General features: G+C 36.8%; 1 protein-coding gene across 14 annotated transcripts in view; it reads left to right on the top strand.

Moving 5' to 3' along the window:
• LOC131061795 (LRR receptor kinase SERK2) overlaps window positions 1–22567 on the top strand; it is a 161299-nt gene that overhangs the window by 32872 nt on the left and 105860 nt on the right. For all 14 annotated transcript variants that reach the window (XM_057995631.2, XM_057995627.2, XM_057995630.2 and 11 more), the window contains 3 exons: window positions 7032–7175; window positions 7404–7475; window positions 7934–7999. In XM_057995631.2, coding sequence (XP_057851614.1) covers window positions 7032–7175; window positions 7404–7475; window positions 7934–7999 — 282 coding nt within the window. The remainder of the gene's footprint in view (window positions 1–7031; window positions 7176–7403; window positions 7476–7933; window positions 8000–22567) is intronic.

Genomic DNA, 22567 nt, shown 5'->3' with positions numbered 1-22567 from the left:
GCAACACACCATTGGGTAACTATTGGGCGCTATCCACACATAGGTATTGCCGAATAGATGGGGGAGGTTACATCTAGGTGGCTAGTTGGGTCTGGTATGGCCAACCATATTCTATTGGGATAACTTATGAGTCTAGGAAGTTGCGGAGAAGGTTGTTCAATCAACAATAGAACTGTCAAGAAAAAGGAGGCGACGAGAAGAGCGCAGTGAGTATGAGGCCATTGCCTTATCATCATCTATTGAGGATGCCATCTTGAGAATTCCTGTTTGGAGGATGATTATGCTGAGGCGTACTCAGTACCCGTATAATCACCTGTAGCAATACAACCACTTGTAGCAGAGGTTGCCACAATGAGCATCTCATCTTCAGTTAAGGTAGTCTCACTAGTTACAACCACACTCTCACTAGCAAAAGTGTCGTCATTGGCTGAGGCATTTCTAGTTGTTGCACCCTTGGTCGTTGAGGCAGTTCTAGTTGCTACACCCTTGGTTGTTGTCACCCAAGTGGCACCACTAGGTACTTGGGGGAGTGTTGAGGCAACGACAGTTGATAGTTGGCTCAGTATGTTCGAAGTATCACTAGCCACTCCACCACCGCCACTGCTAGATCTCGTGGAAGAGAACTTGGAACCCCTAGCACTTGAAGTAGGGGAAGTAGAGCCGGTTATACAAGCATAAGAGGCAGTCTCGACAATAGAGCCAACAACCAAGATCGTGGATAGTCCAAGAGGAGGTTAGAAGGGATACTATTACTTCTCAGCCCAAAACGGCTAACACTCAAGAGGGAGAGGATTCTGAAAGGCCCTCTAGCAAGGATGAGACTTAGGCAATACATATTGAGATCACTAGACCAAACCCAAATGCCATACTTGGTAATATGCAATGATACTTGGCGGAATGGCAAGCCATAACTTTGGTCACACATGACGTTGCAGAGTTGTTTGACAAAATGGACATTGGTCTTGCTCTCTTAGTGGTCATTGAGGTTGAGAAGATTCTTGCGTTCATGCAAGTGGAGTGCAAGGGAGAGTTTTTTTGATATTTCACTTTGCATAGATGGTTGAACGTGGAGACACCTACCATAATGGCAACATGGCGTCCACTGAGGCCCACTACAACTAGAAGGCATGGCCGAGTGCTCACTGCACTTCACAACATGGAGACATGTTTCAAAGATGTCTTATACGGATTGAGGTGGGTGACAATTTCTCTTGAGAAGCTAGTGAGGCTAGGGAGAGTGCACTTTGGTAGATAGAGAGTAATAGGGGTGAGTTGGCGGACCACATCGACAAATTTCAGAAACAACTCGCCTAGTAGACCTATCTCACCACTACAAAATGTGTCATATAACTGTGGAAGCCACCTTGGAAGAATGAGAGGCTTAGTTGGCTGAGTAGGAGCATAGATTAGAGAGGCTGTAGACGGAGTTGGCAGAAAGAGATGAAAAGTTGGCTAGGCAGAGTAGGTAATTGGCTCAAAAGGAGTAGCACTATCAGGCTGTAGTCTAGGAGTTGGAGCAAACAAAGACTCACTTGATGGAGGTGGCCCTCATAGTCAAGGGGTTGAGGGAATGAGAGCTTGTGGCCGAGTGTGACTTGAGGATCAATATAGAGAAGGTGCAGTGCCTTCACCGGATCCATATAGAGAAGGTGCAATGCCTTCACCAATGACTCTCTACTAGATCAACCAATCTATACTAACGTCCTCCGCTTGTCTAGGGACATCCTTTAACCCCCCTCCTTAGTAAAGTTTTGTTGCAGCTAGCCCCGTTTTTTCTTCAATCATTTGGAAGACGACTTTCTTTTTAGGGGGGCTGATGTAATCAGCTGAGTGTGCCAAGTATGTTAATAAATAAATATTAGTTAGTTGAGATTAGGAAATGTGTTAGAAGTTAATCAACTGTTTGGCAAGTAAACTATGTTTTGTAATTGTGTTATTAGTCCCTGACAAGTGGTTTGTTAGTTGACAGTTTCTGATGGTTGGTAATCTTGACCAACCGAGGACTACTATATATGTGCTCATTTTGTATGTGTCGGGGACCTGTTTTCATTATCATGTACACATTGCATATCAATTGAATGGAATAAATGCTTTATCTTTCTGGAATTCGTATTCGTAATTGATATTCTATGTTCTGTAAGTTACATTCTTGTTTACTGTGTATGTTAAGTAGCATAATCATAAGCTCGAGCAAACATCTTCTATGGGACGCATGTAGATCATCAGCAAAGAATCCTACAAGGGATGGTGGGAAAATTTAGTCAATAGTCTTTTGAGGAATGGTAGACAACTTTAGCCAACAATCCATAAGGGATGGTGGACAACTTTAGTGACTAATCATCTAAGAAATGGTGGACAACTATAGCCAACAATGCATAAGGGACAGTGGTTACATTAACTTAATGGTGGCTTTAGGCATGCTATTGGTATTGAAATCAATATTTTTTCCTTGAACTAATGCACTGGGAATGATGTTTACTTTATGAAGTCAGAATGGATTTATAATTTCTATGTTGTGATCAAGATGAAACGTTGACTACTGTGGACTAACTAGGAATATAACCTTGAACCTTGCAAGTGCACTTCAAACTGCTTTTCTTCTGAGCTACCAATTCTTTATGAGTTGAGTGTTTTTTGAGGTGTGGAATCGAACTTGAATAGTTGTCTTCAAGGCACCTACTTTTTGAGCTCACCTAGATGGTAACAGCTGGAAGCCATGGGCTGGCTAGTTTTCAAACCTAATACCTTTAAGGTGCACTCAAGGTGCTCTACAATTGAGTGATGCATCCCTTCTTGTGTTTGTGTGTTTTTATGGTGTTGATTGAAACTTTAACCAGATGCTGTTTAGAGTCCCAAATTAGTGACGCCTTATGATGATGAACGCCAAGGGATGCTTGTTTGTAGGTGGCAATGACCTACATTCACACTAAACCTATTGTGCTTTGATTAATTCATTTGTATCATATGTTAAAATGATTAGAATTTTGGCCTTTAACTTTGCAATTGTTTGCAGTTATTGTGTACAATAGTACCTAACAATAGTGTGTAATATTCCCACTATTTTTTTTGTTTTTCGGAGCAATATCACAATCAGCAATCACCCGTTAGGGTTAGAATAATGAAAACCATACAACTGGAAGGAAACCTACACTTTCTGATCTCCGAGAGCCCAGACTGGGAGGGTGAGAGCATACAGTAGCAAGGGATTGTTAGAGATAAACTGCTGAATTGCTGAAATACAATAATGGGCGGCAAGCCAGCCCCTTCCGTTTATCCAGCGGGAAAGCAAGAAACTTGGCGGTGAAACTAGCCAAGAGAACAACACTGCAAACACAAATCACTCTACCGCAATATTTTAGCGGGAGGACTGAATTCCAAATTACTCAACTCAATCGCTTATGCAGCGGGAGGACCATTACAACCAATATCACTCAACCGCTTATGCAACAGGAGGACTGAATTACAAATTATCAGATGTAGGCGGCAAGCTAGCCTCTTCCACTTTTCAGTGGGATATGAAGATTACAATCCAGAATGGTTAGGAGTACTACTACTTAACCTTACAATAGAGAGGAAAGTGAGAGTAGAAGTAAATTGCTGAACACAAGAGATAATGATCATCAAACTAATTCAACACCAAAAACAACAGGCTGGAAATGCATAACCAGCAACCCATAAACTCACTAAATTGCTCATATCTCACTCAAATCTCTCTCAATTCACTCCAAATCACTCCCAAACCAACACTAGACAAGCAACAACTAAGAACAATCCAAAATGGAGCTACCAAACACTTCAAAATACCCTGCGTGCAAAATACCCCGCATGCATCCCAATGCACTCACCAAAACCCACGCCTAGCTAGGATATTTCAATTTGCAATATAAAATTCAAAACTCAGAATATGGTGCTACAAACTTACAAGATGTATCGCCAACAACAAGAAGAAGGATTGAGCCAGTACCCAGAATGATCAGTCGCTCAGGCAGGGAGGTATGATTGAAAACTTTCTTCAGCCACAGGGAAACCAGCAACTCCATAAATCACTCCACACTTCGAAAATACTGAAATATGCATTGAAAATGTCATAGAATACATCACACAACTAGGTACTATATCTCAAGTACGAAACTGGAAACACTAGGGAGCCACACTCCGAAGCTTCAAAGTTCATACGCCAATCCGGTAGCATAACGATGCAATTTTTCAAGATGATAAAATGAGAGGCCAAGGCTCATATTTATAACTCCAAGCTCCTTCAAATTCAAATGCAAATGGCACCCAAACTCAACTCAAACTCCCTTCATTTCGTTTCAAGTCTCCTCCAACATGGCGCCCACTTCCCTCTTCCTAGGGAAGTTTGAACTTTGCCTTTTGGTGACGTTTTTTTTGCAATATAAAAATTATAAAACAAGAGATGTTTTATCCTTCCAAATTGCCACCAAATAATACGCCATTTGACTTTAGGAAAATAACAAATGGGTATCAATTAATTATTTTTCCCTAAGTCATCCTTAATACATTTAATTAGTAAATAAAAATATTTAAATATTAAACCTTAGACAAGGAAATAATATTTAATTAAATCACTTATGACTCCCATACTGATCATCAACAAAACCTGGATGAAGCGGACTAAAGAAGACCATAGAACTATTGCAGGATCAAGACCCTGTCCACTGCCAAAAATAGAAATGCTCCATACTGCCACTTACTAAAAATAGTAAGTCATGAATTACTACTCCGAAAAGCATGATCTTCGCACCCAGCGACAGAGCATGGAAAGCTCAGTAAGACAACATCATCCAAACAGCCAACCCCTAACTTACTAAAAATTGTAAGTTATCGCTTCACCAATGTTTGAAACCCTAATTCTTCATTCCACATAGCCTACGGGTCTCTGGAATAGGCCAATGGACCACTGAAAGCACATCATTGAGAAGGGGACATTACATAGTGTCAAAGAAGGTTTAGATTTTTTCCTCCCACCCAATTCCAATCAAACAACAGTGATCCTACTTGGGAAGAAAACTGTGCACAAATTATTCCAAGCATTATATAGACAATCAAATAACATGCAGAATCTATTGGATACAATGAACAAACATGATGATACAATACGAAGCCAAGATTAAAATTAGTCAAAGGACATGGAATAAAAAATTAAGAGAGCTAGGTAAATCAAAAGGGGATACAAACAAAGAAATGATCACCCTGTTATAACTCATCCAGGGGAAAAATCCAGAATGGAAATGTTATTGAACTTAAACCCTGAAGATGTTATGGCATATCAAGCGTGGGTCAACTTAGTATATAATTTCCTTAAACTGCCTGATATTGTTGAAAAATACAAAGATTCATATATATCATAATGATGCAGGTTTCCTGACCTCACCATGACTTTGGCTGACACCTACAAATTCTTGAAAAACAGGACAAGAATATTATTTTTTTTGCAATTTCCACAAAGAATAGGCAAATAATGGGTTTGATTCTCTAGTTTATCTCAGGTTCTAGTTTTATTCAGTTTTTCTGTTCATAATCTAGGTTGCTTGTGGGACTTGATGTTTGTCTTGTTTTTCAATGCTAAGAAGAGTTTAGGGCAATAGCATATTCAGTTTGGTTTCTTAAATGGATAAAAAATTGCTTATTGTGTAGCATTTTTATTGTCTTCTTATAAATATTGCTTTCGTTTTTTTGTTTTCTTAGGTTTGTAAGATTTACAATTTTCGGTAAATCTGTTTTTATTCATAATTTTTTAGTATTATTAATAGCATAGTGCTTTAGGTACCTTCTTTTTTCTGTCTTTCCTGGGTGTACTTTCCTCCTGCACTGATCCTTTTGGTATGATAGATGCTGATACGATCAGTTCTTCTGGGCCTAAGCCTGCTACAAGCATATCACAATGTCTCCTGTCATGGTCTCTTGCTTTGTATCTTCAGTAACTACATGCTGCATTTTAGGGTTCTTCCCCCAAAGAGATTTTTATACTCAGATATCATTGTTCAGGGTTTGAATACTTCACATGTTTTTCTTATATTTCTTTAGTGCTTAGTGTTTAGTGTTTAGTGCTTCTCCTTATCCTTGTCTTCTCTATTATAATAGAATGTACTTTATGAGTTCCATTGACTGACTTCATTTGATGATAGAAATATAATTTCCATCTCATTCCTGTTGACTTACTTTTTTGTTTGTGGACTTGATAAAATTCATTTGATATCCTGTTAATCTCTTTGCTGCTTTCTTGGAAAGTAGACGATTATGGAAATTTTTCATTGCTATTAGTATTGGCAGTGCTTTATCGTCCCAAAACTGACCTGTTTTAATCATTCATAAATATTATTCTAAATTTTTTCTGTCTGACATCAATATTGACATATACAATGAAACATGCATGAAGATAATAATCAGCTTTTAACAAGGAGACATGATGGGTGGATGAATAATTCGCTCCTGGTTTTTTTCAATTTGCAGTTACCTTTTAGCTTTTTTAGTTTTCTTGGATAGCTAGGTTCACTTCAATGAGTATTTCTTTTTGCATCAAAATTCTTTCAGAGATTTAAATATTCCTTTCATATGCTGAGAATATTTGGTCAAACTTTGCAATCATGCTGATTGTTGAAATTTATTTCATGTGGGGTGAATGATGCATTGATTGGCCATGTGATCTCTTTCTTGTGTAACACTATTTATTTTATTCTGTAGATGTGACTGCTAGTATATACATGCTGAATGCTTGAAATTTATCATTGTGCACCACAATAATAACATGTTGTCTGTACTTTTTAACCTCACTTGTTGCTAGTGGCACAGATAAAAGAAACAAAAACAGCTATAAAGAGACGTAAAGTAGTTGTTTGATCTTCTATTTTGTCTTAACCTCACTTGTTGCTAGTGGCACAGATAAAAGAAACAAAAACAGCTTTAAAGAGACGTAAAGTAGTTGTTTGATCTTCTATTTTGTCTAAGGCACAAACAGATTTTATGTGTATTGTAGCTTACAGATTTATATTTTCTTTTGTATCATGCAGGACATTAGAAGGTAATAATCTAACAGGTAGAATACCACCTGAACTTGGGAAGGTGAGTAGTCTCGAGAACCTGAATTTAGCAAACAATGGCCTTACAAGAGATATACCAAGTTCTTTGGGCAAGCTTTCTAAACTTAAATACCTGTAAGTCATTTGTCCATGGAATTGTTGAAAACCAATTTCAACTATTTAAATAAATGTAATAATTTTTAAGCTTTTTTTTTCTCTTTTAATTATGGTCAACTTTAAGAATCTTTTCTTTATTGCATTTGCATTAGTGTTCTCTATAACTGTTCTCACTATGAAATCTTAGCAAGTTATTTATTAGTTTTACTGAGCCTTCTTTTCATGCTAATGGATTTATTCAAACAGGATGTTAGGGAACAACAATCTTAGCGGAGGGATTCCACACTCTCTATCAGCACTTCAAAATTTAATTGAACTGTCAGTAAGATGGTTATTTAAAGTTGAATTCGCATGGAATCTATATTATGGTTGTGATCACTACTTTTGATTTTATTATTTTATGTGTCATGGGCTGTACTGTAGCAGTGTGTAGTTTTCTGTTTGTATCTACACTCATGTTGATAGTAATACAAACGAATAAAAATAAGAGACGATGAGTATATAGGTATGTAAGTGACGCATGATGCATAAGGGTATTGTTGTTGTAGATAAAGGCAATGCCTTTTTGATCATCTTTTAGATATTTTTTGGCCCTTAGTCTTTTATGATGAAACTGGTGTTCTGTAATTGAAGAATCAAGATTTTTTCTATTTATAGATTTAGTTAACTAACATGTGTCTGTTTTGTGAGAGATGTCTCAAATTTATCAGTTTATGCATATCATCTGGATGTTTCTTTTATAGAACTCTAAGACAGGGCTGATTGGATGCTTTCAGGGACCTTTCTTCTAATAACCTCAGTGGAGAAATACCAGAATCCTTATTTGAAGTCCATAAGTATAAGTAAGGATGACACTTCCTTTTCCTTTATTGCATTTGCATTAGAGTAAGGATGACACTTCCTTTTTCTTTATTGCATTTGCATTAGTGTTTTCTATAACTGTTCTCACTATGAAACTGAAAATAAGCAAATTAGTTGTTCCAAATCCATAATTATCAAACTAAAATCTCTGTTTAATGTTAATTCCTATTAGCTTCATAAATAATCTAACGAATGATTGACAACAATTGTCTAAGCAGATAAATAATTAAATATTTATTTTAAGTTCATGAATACAATTGTAGAGGAAAATTTATTTTCTTTAATCACATTTAGGTACTCTTTATTTATAGGTTCATGCACTTGAAATAAAAATTAGTGCATTTGTTGTTCCTATAATGTTTTGAATTTACATACAACCCCACTTGTCAATGTCATGTTCCCTTTTAAGAATTAAAATATTTGGGAGATCCATAGCTTATTTCTTATTTCTTGTAGGATAAGGGATAAAATTAGGGAAATAATGTAATAATAATGTTTTAAGTTGTTTTAGTAACTTTATTCTCTACATTATAAAAAAGATGACTAATGTATTATTGTTATTTTATTAATGTGGGTCAATTGTAATATTTATTAAAAAGTGCTTTTCAACATCTTTGGAGGGAAATGTTAGGTGGGAAAGGAATGTAATATACACCCCTTTATTTAAAAAAAAAATAACTTCCTCTTTTTGATCACCTAGTTCCTAAGATAGGCAAGGTGAGAGCATATGGTGTTCGGGACTTATATAATTAAATTGAAAGCTTGCAACATGAAAAGGAAAAACACTAGGTAGCAAGCAAACCAAACCCACTTATTTAGTGGAGTGCTGAGCAATAACTGAAACAAGCTTGTTCCACTTATTCAGTGGTGAGCGATTACAAAACATTGAACAAACATCTCTTCCTCTTATTTAGTGGTGAGCGAAAAATAAAATTACTCTTCCACTTATTCAGTGGTGAGTGAACATTACAATATTACCACTTGTTCAGTGGGGTGAGTACATCAACAATAGGAAAACATTAAACCTATTGGCAGTACTACCATCTAGTGTTTACAATATAACATGCATAAATATAACAACTCTTTGGCAGTATAACCATCTAATGTTTACAAGGTTAGTTTATATGCATTATAAACACCAAATAAGAAGAATGATTGCTGATATAAGTGCTGATTATGGATAATACTGTTGTAACATCATAAAATAGCCTTGAGAAAATATGCTAGACATAAGATATCAATCTCACCGAAGCCAATTGTAATGTCCCCATTTTTACACCATCTTTTCCTATTGGTGTTGGCTAGTTTTTAGGGGTTTTAGTAGGTTTCCATATACGTTGGGAGGTGTAATGTCCCCTTCTCAACTCTAGACTGTTAGATGGATCTTTAGCCTATTTTGGAAATCTTTAGGCTAATCAGAGACTAAATTAGGTTTTCCATCTTTAGGGTGGATTTCAGAGAGTTGTTTGTTGGAGTTTGGTAGTTTGCCTTTTGGGTTTTTTTTGGTTTTTTTGGATTTCTCAAGAGGTGCAGAGTGCTATGACATGCAAGATCATCATAGAAGATTTTTGAACTTACTATTTTTAGTAAGTCACGATGGCTGCTCAGAATATGCTCAAATGGAGATTGGAGTCACTTACTATTTTTAGCAGTATGTTAAATTTTTAGTAAGTGCTATTTTTAGTAAGTACTATTTTTAGTAGTATGGTACAACACTTTGTTTCTATTTCTGGCAATCCAGTTTGAGGGTTGATTTATTCAGGTTTCTTGGAGTTTGTTTCTGGAAGGTAATAACAAAAGTGATTTTATAATTTCAAGTTGCTTTTTGACCCCAACCTCTAGGCTCAATGACTTTTAAGTTGTTTTTAAAAGATGTTCTCATGTGGGTGCCCAAGTTGGGAATCATTAATAATTTTTATTAAGTTATTGGTGCACATGAAAAGGGAAATAAAATAAAGTAAAACTTCTAATCCCACATGACTTGGAGAAGAGGGTTGATTCTTGAGAAAAAGCTATAAAAGCAAGTTTGAGAGGCTCATTTGGGTTGCTGAATATTGAGATAACGAAGTGTTGTTGAAATGTTTTCAGAGTCTTAGCTTCGGGGTTGCGTGCCTTCCTAGCTTGTTGTAGTTTTGAGTTTGAAAGACAACTCCTAGCTGATTGGAGCAGCTTCATTCAGAGGTTGCCATTGGATTCAATAGAGAAGTTCTTGGTTTTTTCAGTTGTGGAAACCCTTTGCTGATTTCATGTTTTTACTCACCTTGGTTGGAGGATTGAATTGATTTTTGTGGGTACGGATTCATTCTTCTCCTATGCCCTAGGCGTCTTGTAATGTCCCCTTTTTCGCTCTAGTTTGTTTTGAGGACCGTTGGCCAATTCCGAGACTCGTTGGTCAGTTAGAGGCAGAAATTAGGGTTTCCCTTTTGCTAGGAGGATGCTTTGGGAGTTTTGGTGGCTAGCATGTTGGAGTTTTATAGTTCTAATTCTGGATTCCTTATGGGCTTTTCAGAGAGTTTCGCAATGGTGTGACATGCAACTGAATCTAAGGACTTTTCCAAACTTACTATTTTTAGTAAGTGGGGGCGAGTACAACTTATTTTTCTGGGTTTTTAGAGAGCCTTGCAATGGTGTGACATGCAAACGAATCCGAAGACTTTTTCAGACTTACTATTTTTAGTAAGTTGTGATGATTGCTCAGAATTTGGTTAAAATGCATTTGGACACACTATTTTCAGTAGTATGCTATTTTTAGTAAGTGCTATTTTTAGCAGGGTTTCAGCAGGTTAATTCAGATGGCTATTTCCAACAGGTTAGTTTGAGCTATTGGTCTTCTAGCATTTTTGGAGCTATTTTGGCAAGTCTGAGCTTATGTTGGGTGACTTCATGGTCGAGGAAAAATATTTTTATAAGTGAATTATTTATAATGCATGATGGATGCCTTAGAAAGAAATAAGTTAATTTTATGAAATAATTCACTTTATTACCTTGGACGTCATAACACACTTTATTGATATTTTTTATGAAGTATATTTGCTACCTTGAGGGGGTCGATTTGTTGGAAAATGTTGTTTAAAGTTGGATTATAACTTAAGGCAATATGGACGATTTATTAAAGGGATTGCTTGAGTTACATTAAAGTCATTTTCTCAATTATATGTTGGGCGCTCGCATTATGTGTTATTTGCATTTTAATAAAGTGTCTTGTCTAGGGAAAATAGGACGACTTGGTGAAGGGATGAAATGAAATGCAAATTAAAGTGAATTTGAATGTAATTGTTTAGTCCCACATTGGACGGAAATTGAGGTTCAATTTGGGAGAAGGTTATAAATAAGTGCGTTGGCCTTCATTTGAGACTATCTATTGCTTATCATAATGAAGTGCTACTAAAATCATTTCAGACCATGCTTCAAGGGATGCTTACCTCCTAGTCTCCTTCAGTTTCGAGCTTGAAAGATAGTCCCTAGCTGAATATTGTGATTGTTTCTCACTCAGAGGAGCAGATTGAGCTTAAGGAAGATGAAGTTATTTGATGCTTTTGATTTTTGGAGTTTTGTTTTCAGTGCTGGAGTTTGCTGTTTGTTATGGAGCTAATCGTGAAAATCATTCATGTCTCTGAGAGTTTAGTCGCGACTTCTGGGTATTTTTCTTTTGTTTTCCTCTTGGTTAGGCGATTCTTTTTGCCAAGTTTCGTAGTGTTTGGTGTTGATTTGGATTTTATAAACAAAATCGCCCTCCTTACTTGGCCGCATAGATGGAACACTCGTAGAGTTTCTACCACTTTAACTCGCAGCAAAAACTCGCCGAGTAATCGCCGATGCAAAAAACTCGACTAGACTAAAAAAAGAGGCCTAAATATGTCAAAAAATTATCTATTTTTGTTTTTTCAGGTTAGTTTCATTCTCTTCATTAGAATATATACATAAAATATAACATTCCTTTCTTATACTTCAAGTTATATTTCATGTATATATTGGTAGGATGTTTGAGAGTGGTTTCAGATCTCTAGGAGTTATAATGCAAATTCTAGGTTTTAGAAGATCTTTTAATTTTTCAGACAGTCAAATTTCAGTAATCATTATGCTCCTATCAACATTCTCTCACTCTCTCTATCTCACTCACTTTATCTGCCTCAAATTTTAGACCTATCTATCTCCCTATCACTCTTCCTCTATCCCCCTCTCTACCAAACTCCATCTCACTCTCTCCTCTCTCCCCCAAGATCTAGACCTATCTCTCTACCTCTCTTTTTCTCACCCTTAAACCTCGGTGAGGGGTGCTACTCTCAACCTAATTTTAATTTGCAGATGCTTGGTGGCAAAGTTGGGGTGGAATTACCCCAAATCTCAAAAAAATTGTCCTCAGAATCTTATGTCAACCTTGTAGTTCATCCAGTTGTGAGCGCAATTAGAGCTTGTTTGAAGCCATCGACACGAAGAAGAGGAGCAAGTTAGCTAAAAAACGCCTCAATGACCTTGTCTTTGTGCAATATAATCTTCGATTGCACGTAAGGAAGGTAGAGGAAGTAGCAGGTGGTCCACTTGACTTGATGATATAGATCCTTACAGTGATTGGACATCATAGGAGCAACCTCCATTGTTTTCCGAGGATGATATCACTGATTTGGAGAGGCAGGCTATAGAGGAAGGGGGTGGATTTGGTTTCATGCTAGATGACATTGAGGAGGAAGAGGATGAGGATGAGGAGTCATTGCCAGTGCCACAAGCAGGTGGAGACATAGCTTCATCCAGGATGGAGGATTAGCCAGCCATACCGAGCGAGGAGGCACAGTCACGCCTACTGTAGACTTCTAGGACTAGACCCTCTAGTTCTACCTCTCCCCTAGTTTTTGTTAGAGCTGGGAAGAGGAAGTTGTAATTGTAATTTGTAATGATGTATTTACTTTTGCTTTTACAAAAAACTATTTACTATTTTGCTTCCAGGCTTCCATCCATCAACATTCCTCATGAGGATGCGATTTTGTAGACACTTTGCATTTAATAATATCTAGAATCAGCTTGTTTCTTTTGTGTTATCATTTATTGACTCATTGGATGCATCTTCTCATTAAATTTTGCAAAAAAAAGCATTTTTTATTAAATTTAAGCGTGTTTTTAAGTTGTCGAGTTTTTTCGAGTTTTTGCCGAGTTTTTTTCCCAGGGGCTTGGCAAGTCGAGCCGAGTCGCGAGTAGTCCAACTATGCTTGGCTGCACCATGTATGTGAGTGTCTTGGGAAGCGTGCATTAGGTGTGTTGATCAGATTTGTAGCTGGTGGTTGGTCTTGGCTTGGGCGTCTCCTCTTCAGGGATCATTTGCATTTGATTTCAAGTCATTTGGAGCTGCGTGGAGAAAGTTATGAGCTTTTAGGGGATTCCTATTCTTGCTGGTCTGTTATTTCAGTTTGTTGTTCTTCATATCAGACTTGAGTTGTTTACTTGTTAGGATTCTTTTCATATGCTGGATAGTTCATTTTTGTTAGAGGATCAATTCCTAACATTTTGGTGTGTCTGGTTAACCATTTGCTATTGTAATCTGCAAGTTTATGCCTTCATTGTAACACTGAAATCAGTAGTACTGATTAGCCTTGATTAATTGCATTTTACATTTTGTATTCCCACTGAAAAACATGGAAGAGGATGGCTTAGCCGCCTATTTGTTTCTCTCAGTTGGTATCATAGTCCTCCCTATGAATAAGTGGTTGAGTGATCTGCTTTTAGAATTGTAATAAATGTCCTCTTGTTGGAAAGTGGTAGAGCGATCTATTTTCAGAATTGTAATAACTGTCCTCCCACTAAAAAGTGGTAGAGTGATTTCACATTAAGTTGTTCTTTCCCGCTGGACAAGCGGAAGGGGCTGGCTTGCCACCCAACATTGTATTTTCAGTTTGCTTTGGAGCTAACGATCCCCTATTCACCGTATGCTCTCACCTTCACACATTGGGCTCTTGGTGATTAGAAAGTGGAAGGGTTATCTTTCAGTAGTGTTGTAATTCTCTTTCCCAACCTTAACGGGTGCTTTGTTGTGTGAAAATCTAAAAAAAAAGTAAGGGGGTCATAACGCATCCATTTGCTCCAGTTTGTGTGATTTAAGGAGTGTGATTTTTAAAGCTGATCGGACCAGCTTGCTGTTCATACCACGTTTTTGGGGCTGCATTGGAGTGTGTGCCATCTATTTGAGTTGTTCTTTGAGGGGGCTTTCTGTCCATACCTGCTCTTCTAGCCTCTATGCTTCATTTACTTCTAGTTTGGGCTCATTCAGAGGTGATTTGAGAGAGGTATGAACATAATAGCGATTTTCTGGGTATCTATTCAGAAAAATTAGAGTATTGCTCTCACAAATCAGAGTTGGTAAATGCTGTCCAAATTCTATGTTTTCACTATATTTCATTTGGCATTGAGTTCGGATTAGACATTCTATGGATTAGCAATGATATTGTAATAATATCTCTGAGCTTTTCATAGTTAGCTTATTGTATCAGCTGATTTAGTAGTACTAAACAACTTGCTTATTTCAGTTTTAAAAGCTAACTCTTTCCCACTAGATAAGTGGATGTGGCTGGTTATACCGCCAAGTTTTTGCTACAGTAAGTTTCGAGTTATTTCTTTTTGCATTCCCCATTGAAAAAGTGGAAGTGGCTGGTTACACCGCCAAGTTTTGCTTTCAATAAGCCTTCAGTTAATCTTTCTAATCCCCACTGAATAAGTAGAAGTGGCTAGTCATATCAGCAAAATGTAGTGCTCTTTCAATGCTATATGTTATCCTCCCACTTATAGTTCCCAGACTCGGACTTGGCTCGGACTCGGCAAGGCCGACTCGACTCGTGACTCGGCTATGACTCGGCAACGACTCGGCAAAATAAAAAAACCCTTGAAATTAAGAGATTTTTAACGATTTAAAACTTGTTTCATCCACCCATTATTGAATAAAGCCCAATTATAATGTGTGCTAGCTTGTTATGCCATGAAAGGCATGTTGGTAGAGTATCTACTTGTTTGGGGCTTCTGTTTAGTATTTTCTTTGGCCAAATTGAAATTCTGGGAGCACCAACATGAGACATCATGAACATCTTCACTTGGAAACTGTAAGGAGTACTTGTGTATGGTAGCATTAAATAGTGTGCTTGTTGAACTTAGGTTTTACCTTGGGACTGACCTTGGTTTTTCTGGGACCTCTTAGTTTTAGGCTATATATATGTTGGATGGAAGGGGGAAGAAGGATTTGAAAATATGCTCCTCAGAGACATGTCCCTTGCCAAAAATAACCTTGTGCCCCATGGGAGGGTTTTTTGGGATGTGGGGATAGGTAGGAAATGTCCCCAACTTACCCCCTTTTTTCAAAATTTTAAGAAACATCCATGTTATGAGGTACTCACACATCGCCCCATTGCAAATGAAGACCCCCACTTCTTGCTTTCTAGGGTTAGCTCGTTTAGTTTTGTTGTTGGTGGTTTTAGTGTCTTAGCCTTTGCATTGAAGGGATTGAGTTTCTCAAAGGTCATCAAGTCAGGTGGATCTCCTCAAGGTGGAGTGAAGGAGGTTAGGTCAGTTGAGTGATTAGGGGTTATTTAGAATTTTAGATCATTCCTAGGGTTTTTGTGTACTATCCGGTCACGCTTCAAGTTGCTAAATCAAACCTTGGTTGAATGCATAGTGTCCTCCTAGGTCCCGTCCCTTACATCAAGGTCAGAGTGAACTCGCCTTAAAAGTTTGGAATGTCATCCTGATCCTGAAATGGCCCCTGAAATTTGACTGTCTGGAAATTTGAAGGATCCTCCAAAAACTAGATTTTGCATTATAACTCATGGAGGTCCGAAACCACTCTCAAACATCCTGACAATATATATGGAATATAACTTAAAGTATAAGAAAGAGAAAAGACATAAGGAAATGCCACTTATACTTAAATGTTATATTCCATATATGAATCCTGACGGAGAGACTAACTTGTCAAACAACTTCATGTTTTTTTGTTCTTTTGCAAGTCCAAACATTGACCTGTTGTGGTCGAGTCCTGGAGTTCGGACTCGGCAAGTTTTGCCATAACTCGCCTAACTCGCGAGTTAGGCAAGTTATGGTCAAAACTCGCCGAGTCCGAGTCCCGAGTCAGCTAAACTCGCCGAGCTTGGCTCGACTTGCCAACTCGGCGAACTCGCCAGACTCGCAGCGAGTCTGGGAACTCTGCAGTCCCACTACACAAGTGGTCGAGATGGTTTACTTTGCTTATTGCTAATGCTAATGGGTTCTAGTGTTGTGTTCAAAAATGGAAAAAACTAAGGGGGTTATTTTAGGAGGGTTCCAATGTTCTTGGTAGGCTCAATTCTTAGTTTAAGTGATTTTCGATAGCAATTACTGTTTATCGTAAGTGCTTGGATGGTACTGATCTTTCTGGGTGTTTTTGGGTTTGTTCTCTTTGGTTTATGGAGAACACTGCTATTTATAGTAAGTGTTTGCATAGCATCAACCTTTTTTGAGTTTGTTCTTTTTGGTCCTCAGAGAACATTGCTATTTATAGTGAGTGCTTGCATGACATCGATCATTCTAGGTTTGCTCTTTTTGGTCCTCGGAGAACACTGTTATTTATAGTAAGTGCTCGTGTCAATCTTTTTGAGTTTTTCTGGGTTTGTTCTCTTTGGTTCTTGAGAGCACTGCTATTTATAGTATGTGCTCGTGTCATCATTAGTTATCATCTTTTAGCTTTAGTTGGTTCCGACATGTTCATATCTTTGTTTTCAGTGTTTTGGCAAGTTTCGTAAGGTGATGGAGATAATTTTAATATTTTCACTCAAGTGTTTAAAAATTAACTTTTTAATATTTAAGTGATAAATATTTTATAAAGTATGTTTCAAAAAGGGGATGCCTAGCTGGGAGTGTTTTAAAAGTCATTTGGGGGCCTTCTTCGAGGCAATATTATATTTGAATATTCAAATTTTCCCTAATTTCTCCCTCCAAGTCTATATAATGGGATTTAGCATAGCAGAAAAAATCTACTAGGGAAAAAATTGACAAACTAAAAGCATAAGGTTTTTTGAAAAAATCAAAGATTTAAATGGGAAAATTTGGGAAAAAATTGGCTTTGAAAAAAATTCAAAAAGTGTTGAAAAAGAGACAAAAGTTAGTTACTTTTTAAAATTGAAATGTAAAAGCATTTTTCACATAGAGAAAATAAAACAGCAAGTTTAGCACATGAATTGTCTAAAATAGAGAGTTTAAGCCATGAATTTTCCAAATAAAAAGTTTGTCTAACATAGCAGAATGCAGTGTAGCATGTAAGCTTTTCTACTAAACGATTCTTTGGTAAGTTTTGTATAAAGTTGATAAAGTTATTGCTACGTTAACACTAAAACATTTCATTGAATGATATGCGAGTAAACGTCTAGTCTAGTTGTATGATGTGAGTGGATGTTAAAATGTCACTAACAACATTGCATTCCAAATTATTATTGATATCGAAAGAATGTTTAATCATAGACACTACACTCTCATAGGAAACTTTGGAAACTTTGAAAACTTGGTAAGACCTCCAAACAACTACAATAAACATTTTTGCATCCTAGTAGGATAAAAGAAAAAACATTTTATCAATGTGAAATTTTCAAGTAGGAAGCTTAAAACAAAATATCATCCAAATAAAAATGTAATCAATCAACAAAAGAAAAACCGTTTATCATAACAAGTAGAGTCAAATGGGCATGAATTAAGCATTTTCAAAGGTTCTAGGTACTGTTAATGTGTTTTTTATGACACCATGCAACATAGAATAAAATGCTAAGTATTCTATCTTCTATTGAACAAAGACCTCTCAGATGCTAAATTGTGTGTTCAAACAAGACAACTCCAAGGTTCTGATAGTTAGGTCTTGACTTTATACATGGAAAGATTCAATGTGAGATGTGACTTGCTGGAATCACAAGGGGACTTACATTTTAGTTGAACTCTAGGATTGATCGACTTGAGGAAAACTAGCTTTAGGAATGCAATCACTATGATTTGGTTAACTTTTGATTTGGCAATATGAGCACTTGATCCTAATTTTAACAAGATTTTGAAATAAAAGGCAAAAGAGGTAAAGGTTTAGGAATCTAATTGTAACACTATCAATTTAAGAAATTGATGACAATTTAGTGAAACCAAACCACACTTTGCTTCACCATTAGGAACAATTACGCAAAGATGGTTCAAATCTTCTAAGGACTACAAATGATATTCAAATCACCAATACACACATTAATCCCAAAAGCACCACGTATTAATGAGGAATAAGCAATTGAAGTTAAGTACTTTGAGAGTTCAGACCAACCCTGCACTATAACTTGCAATCTACAAATTATAAATGGTATGAACTTGTGGGTTTCACCATCAATAGGCATATCATGTCAATCTCGTAGCGGATCGATTCCAATGAGCCTTTCAAACTACCCGCCTTAATTAGCTCACTAGAATAAGCCTGCCCCAGATTAATTAACTTGCCTTGGATTAATTAACCCCCATAGAATAGTAGGGCGAGTAGCTTGTTAGAGTACGATAATTAATCAGCTTGCTAGAAAGCAGTGAATTCTTGACTGGAACCTGCTAGAAAGTAGCGAATTCTTGACTGGAACCTGCTAGTCTATCCCCCCTAGTAAATTAATTGTAGGGCTTGACTGCAGTAGATTAATGATGCCTGCTAGCCCTTTCAAATAGTAGGGGGCTAGAGTAACTAAAATAGTTCTAGAATTGAGCCCCTACTATTCTATGGGCAGACATTGATGGCTCGTTCAAATTGGAAGCAATCATCAATCGACGGATATCGAGTGAGCGGGGGTGGGCGTGTCCTCCAATTCAATTGATTGAGTAGCCTTTCTCGTTGGAATGAGCAGGTCTTCATGAGCATCGAGTCAACTCCATGCTACTGCTATTTGATCCACCTAGTGACACTAGAAGCTGAGAGTTGAGGGATGAGAGAGATGTTAATACGTATGTGGTATGATTGACCTAATCCCCTATTCATTCAACCTCAATCCTATCACTAGATCGATCCGGTGGGATGAATAAAGGCAAATCTTCTCGCCCGTATGGGCCTGAGAAACCCCCTACTATTTTAAGGGCCTCCCACCCACCCCCAAGGGCCCACCCAATATAACTATGGAGTCCCTCCCACAATATTAGCTTCCCCGGATACCTACATAGATTAGGACCATTACGTTGCTTGGGTGCAGATCCATTTCCAGATCCTACTATAACAGGTGTTTTGACAACTATAGTTAGTTCTTGTGTTCCTATAAACGTAATTTCTACATTCCCAGTTGTTCCTAGATATGGCTAGTGTAAGGCTCCATGAATTATCAACAATATCCTCCATGCAACTATGCAACTTTACTTAAGGAAATCTAATTTAACTTGAGAAGTAAATAACCATACAAATACTCCTATATCTCATATAGAATCACCAATCTTCAATGATTTATATCAATTTTGGTAGCATCAAAGTAACACGTCTCCAAATCTCTCTTATGAGGTGCAAATGAAATGAGCTAGCTTATATAGAGCTCTTATTACAAATGAAGGGCCAAGATTGATCCCAAAATCAACAACCAAGATCAAACGACCTAAGCCCTAATTAGGGTTTACAAAAAAATCATTAAATACTATGCAATGAAAATGAAATATTTTCCTCATCACAAACCACGAGGAGCAAGAGCCAATGAGGAAATTAGATGACACCTAATCATCTAACAAATTATCTTCCAGAATCCGGTTTCCCTTATCTCTTTCCCTGGTTCCACATGCAATGAATTTGGTCATGATCAATTTGAGCTCCTCTGTGGTGACAGGGGGCAGCGCATCTAGCTGCAATTCTATTATTTCCAACTCATCGGTGCATGCTTTGAAAATCTTCTTCCACTTTGCCTACCTCCCCTGAAGATGATTCATGAAGATCATGGACAAAAGGATTTCATTCAATTGGCTTTCGTGGATAGATTCCAACCTTTGAAAATAGATGGCCCTTACCTTCTCTTTCAATTCTTCTAAATTCAAACAATCATATTCACTCATTTCTTGGCCCAATAGTTCCTCTAAAGACGCAAGGATCTTTGATTATATTCCCTTGATGGATCCTTCTATCTTTTCACAGTCTCCTTTCACTCTATCAAGTGTTGCCTTTGTTATCATTAAAGAACTATACCAACGGTGGAAACCATAGATATTTCCTTCCTCGATTGCATCTTCTTGGATCAATGTTTGCATAGGAATCTCCTTCAATATCCAGAGACGAGGAATCATCATGTCTTGTGCCATTGGAAAGTCCTCCCACTGATTTTCCACACTTTGGAATCTTCTTTTGAACAATACCATCTCATCATATATTTGCACAAATCCTTGTAGAAACTCTTCTGCATGGCTTGAGATGTTGTCTATCCACTTTCTCATTTCTTGATTTGAATTTCTCATAGCTCAAGGCTCTCAAATGATTCCTACGGAATGGAAATAGGTGGCACAAATGTTTCATTTTCTTGTCTCACCGGTGTTGTTAACCGTTGTATGAACTCCTTTAATCTCATATTTTCTGCTTCGAAATTATCTTTCTTTTCTTCTGTTTTGTTGAGTCTTTGCTGGATTGTCATCATGATGCCATTCAACTCTTGGAATTCTTGCTCCTTCGTTGTTGGTCCAAGATCAAGTGTTATAACTTCATAATCCATTGGAGTGATCTCCTCTTGTGGTTTATCAACCATAGGGATTGCCACTTGTAGAGTTCGTGATCCTGAGTTGTTTGCTGAGATGTGAGAGAAGTTCTTTGCCTTCTTTTGTTCTTTAGCTTTATTAATTCTTGCAAAGAAATTATCTTTGTCCTCGATGGGTTGAACATCTTGAACTACCTTCATACTCATTCTCTCCAACCAATTAGGCATTGTAGAAAATCATGATAAGAAATAGAACAAAATTAAACCATGATAAAGTAGACATAAATATGAAATAGACATAGCGAGCTAAAATATAACCTTAGAATATAGACCATTCACCTATAGCAATTGTAAAATGCTCTCTTTGGATGGAAGCCTCACCAAAATAAAATAAATTTAATGTTTTTTATCTTGTTAATTTAAATTGAAAGATCCTTGTGATGTGCACATTGAAAATTTTATTTAACATATAAGTAGACAAACAATTAAACCATGTGGGACAGTGTATTGATGGTATCGACATAAATCCTAGCATCTGAATATAGAAAAAATTAAACCATGATAAACTAGACACAAAATATGAAGTATGAACATTAAGCGAATGTATAACCTCAAAATATAAACCATTCACTTGTCATAATATTAAGATACCATCTCTTTGGATGGAAGCTCAACCAAAATAAGATAGATTTAATGTTTTTTAATCTTGCTAATTTAAATAAAAAAATCCTTGTGATGTGCACATTTGAAAATTTATTTAACAATTTATTCATCTATTTGTATGTGCTGGTTGAACAAGATAAATATAAAAATCCTTGTGATGTGCACATTGAAAAATTTATTTAACAATTTATTCATCTATTTGTATGTGTTGGTTGAATTTTGTGTAAATACTATTTAAATGGTGTAAAGTTATAGAATGTATTTGCAACAGTGTTACAACAAAAAATTGCCTACCTTTGACTCAAATGCACCGGTTCTCGACTCCCTGCAAATTTGCAACAGTTGTTCCTTCTATGCATTTGCCAATGAGCTCCCGTTTATAGTTGTGCCCTAAAATAATTGTACAACTACACTTCATAAAATATTTTGCCATTTTGCTAGTTGAAGGTTTCACAAGTTGGCAGGAGATTGATTAAGGTTTGAGATGCAATTTAAATGTGATTTTTATGCGATTTAAATGCAAAATTTTTTGTTGAAAATTGCAGTCAACGATGTTATAAAAAGATGGGATTTTTTGGTAGAAAAAATTGTCAATAGGAAAGATTCACAAAAAATTTGGTATAACCAGTAATTTTTGGAGATTTTTTCTTCTTTGGGATTTAGGCTCTCATTCTTTCATTTTGCTTGTGCACACATATGATGCTGTCAAATGAACTTGGAGAGTTCTTTAAGAAATTGTTGAGGACAAAAACCCTGTATAGTTGATCTGATTTCGATGGTGAAAGATCCACCCTAGCTGGTTTTTCATTTCAATTTGAGTTTTCAGAGCTTTGCTTGAAGTTTGGTGACAAGGGTTTGATGCAAAATAAAGATTTATGAGGTATTTTGAATTGGGTTTGCATATTTTGGTGAGTTTAATCCTTTTTGGAGAGTTGTTTAAGTTTCTTGCACATTCAAGAGTTTTCCCTATGTTGGCCATACCATTTGAGCTATCCAGGGATGTACATATTTGATCATAACTTTGAGATTACTCCACATTTCATTTTGGGTATTTTTGCAATGTATTTCTCAACTGGGTGATGAAGATCAGTATTTTATTTGTAGATCTTGGTTAACATTTGAATTTCCCTTATTGGTTGCCCATTTTGGGAGGGTCATATAGCTCTTCTTGGCACGTGGGAGTTTTGGAGGCAATCTGCTTTATGGTCTGCCAAATCACCTTCCTTT

This window comes from Cryptomeria japonica, chromosome 4, assembly GCF_030272615.1.
Source record: "Cryptomeria japonica chromosome 4, Sugi_1.0, whole genome shotgun sequence".
Classification (NCBI taxonomy): domain Eukaryota; kingdom Viridiplantae; phylum Streptophyta; class Pinopsida; order Cupressales; family Cupressaceae; genus Cryptomeria; species Cryptomeria japonica.
This window is presented reverse-complemented; position numbering and strand designations above follow the sequence as displayed.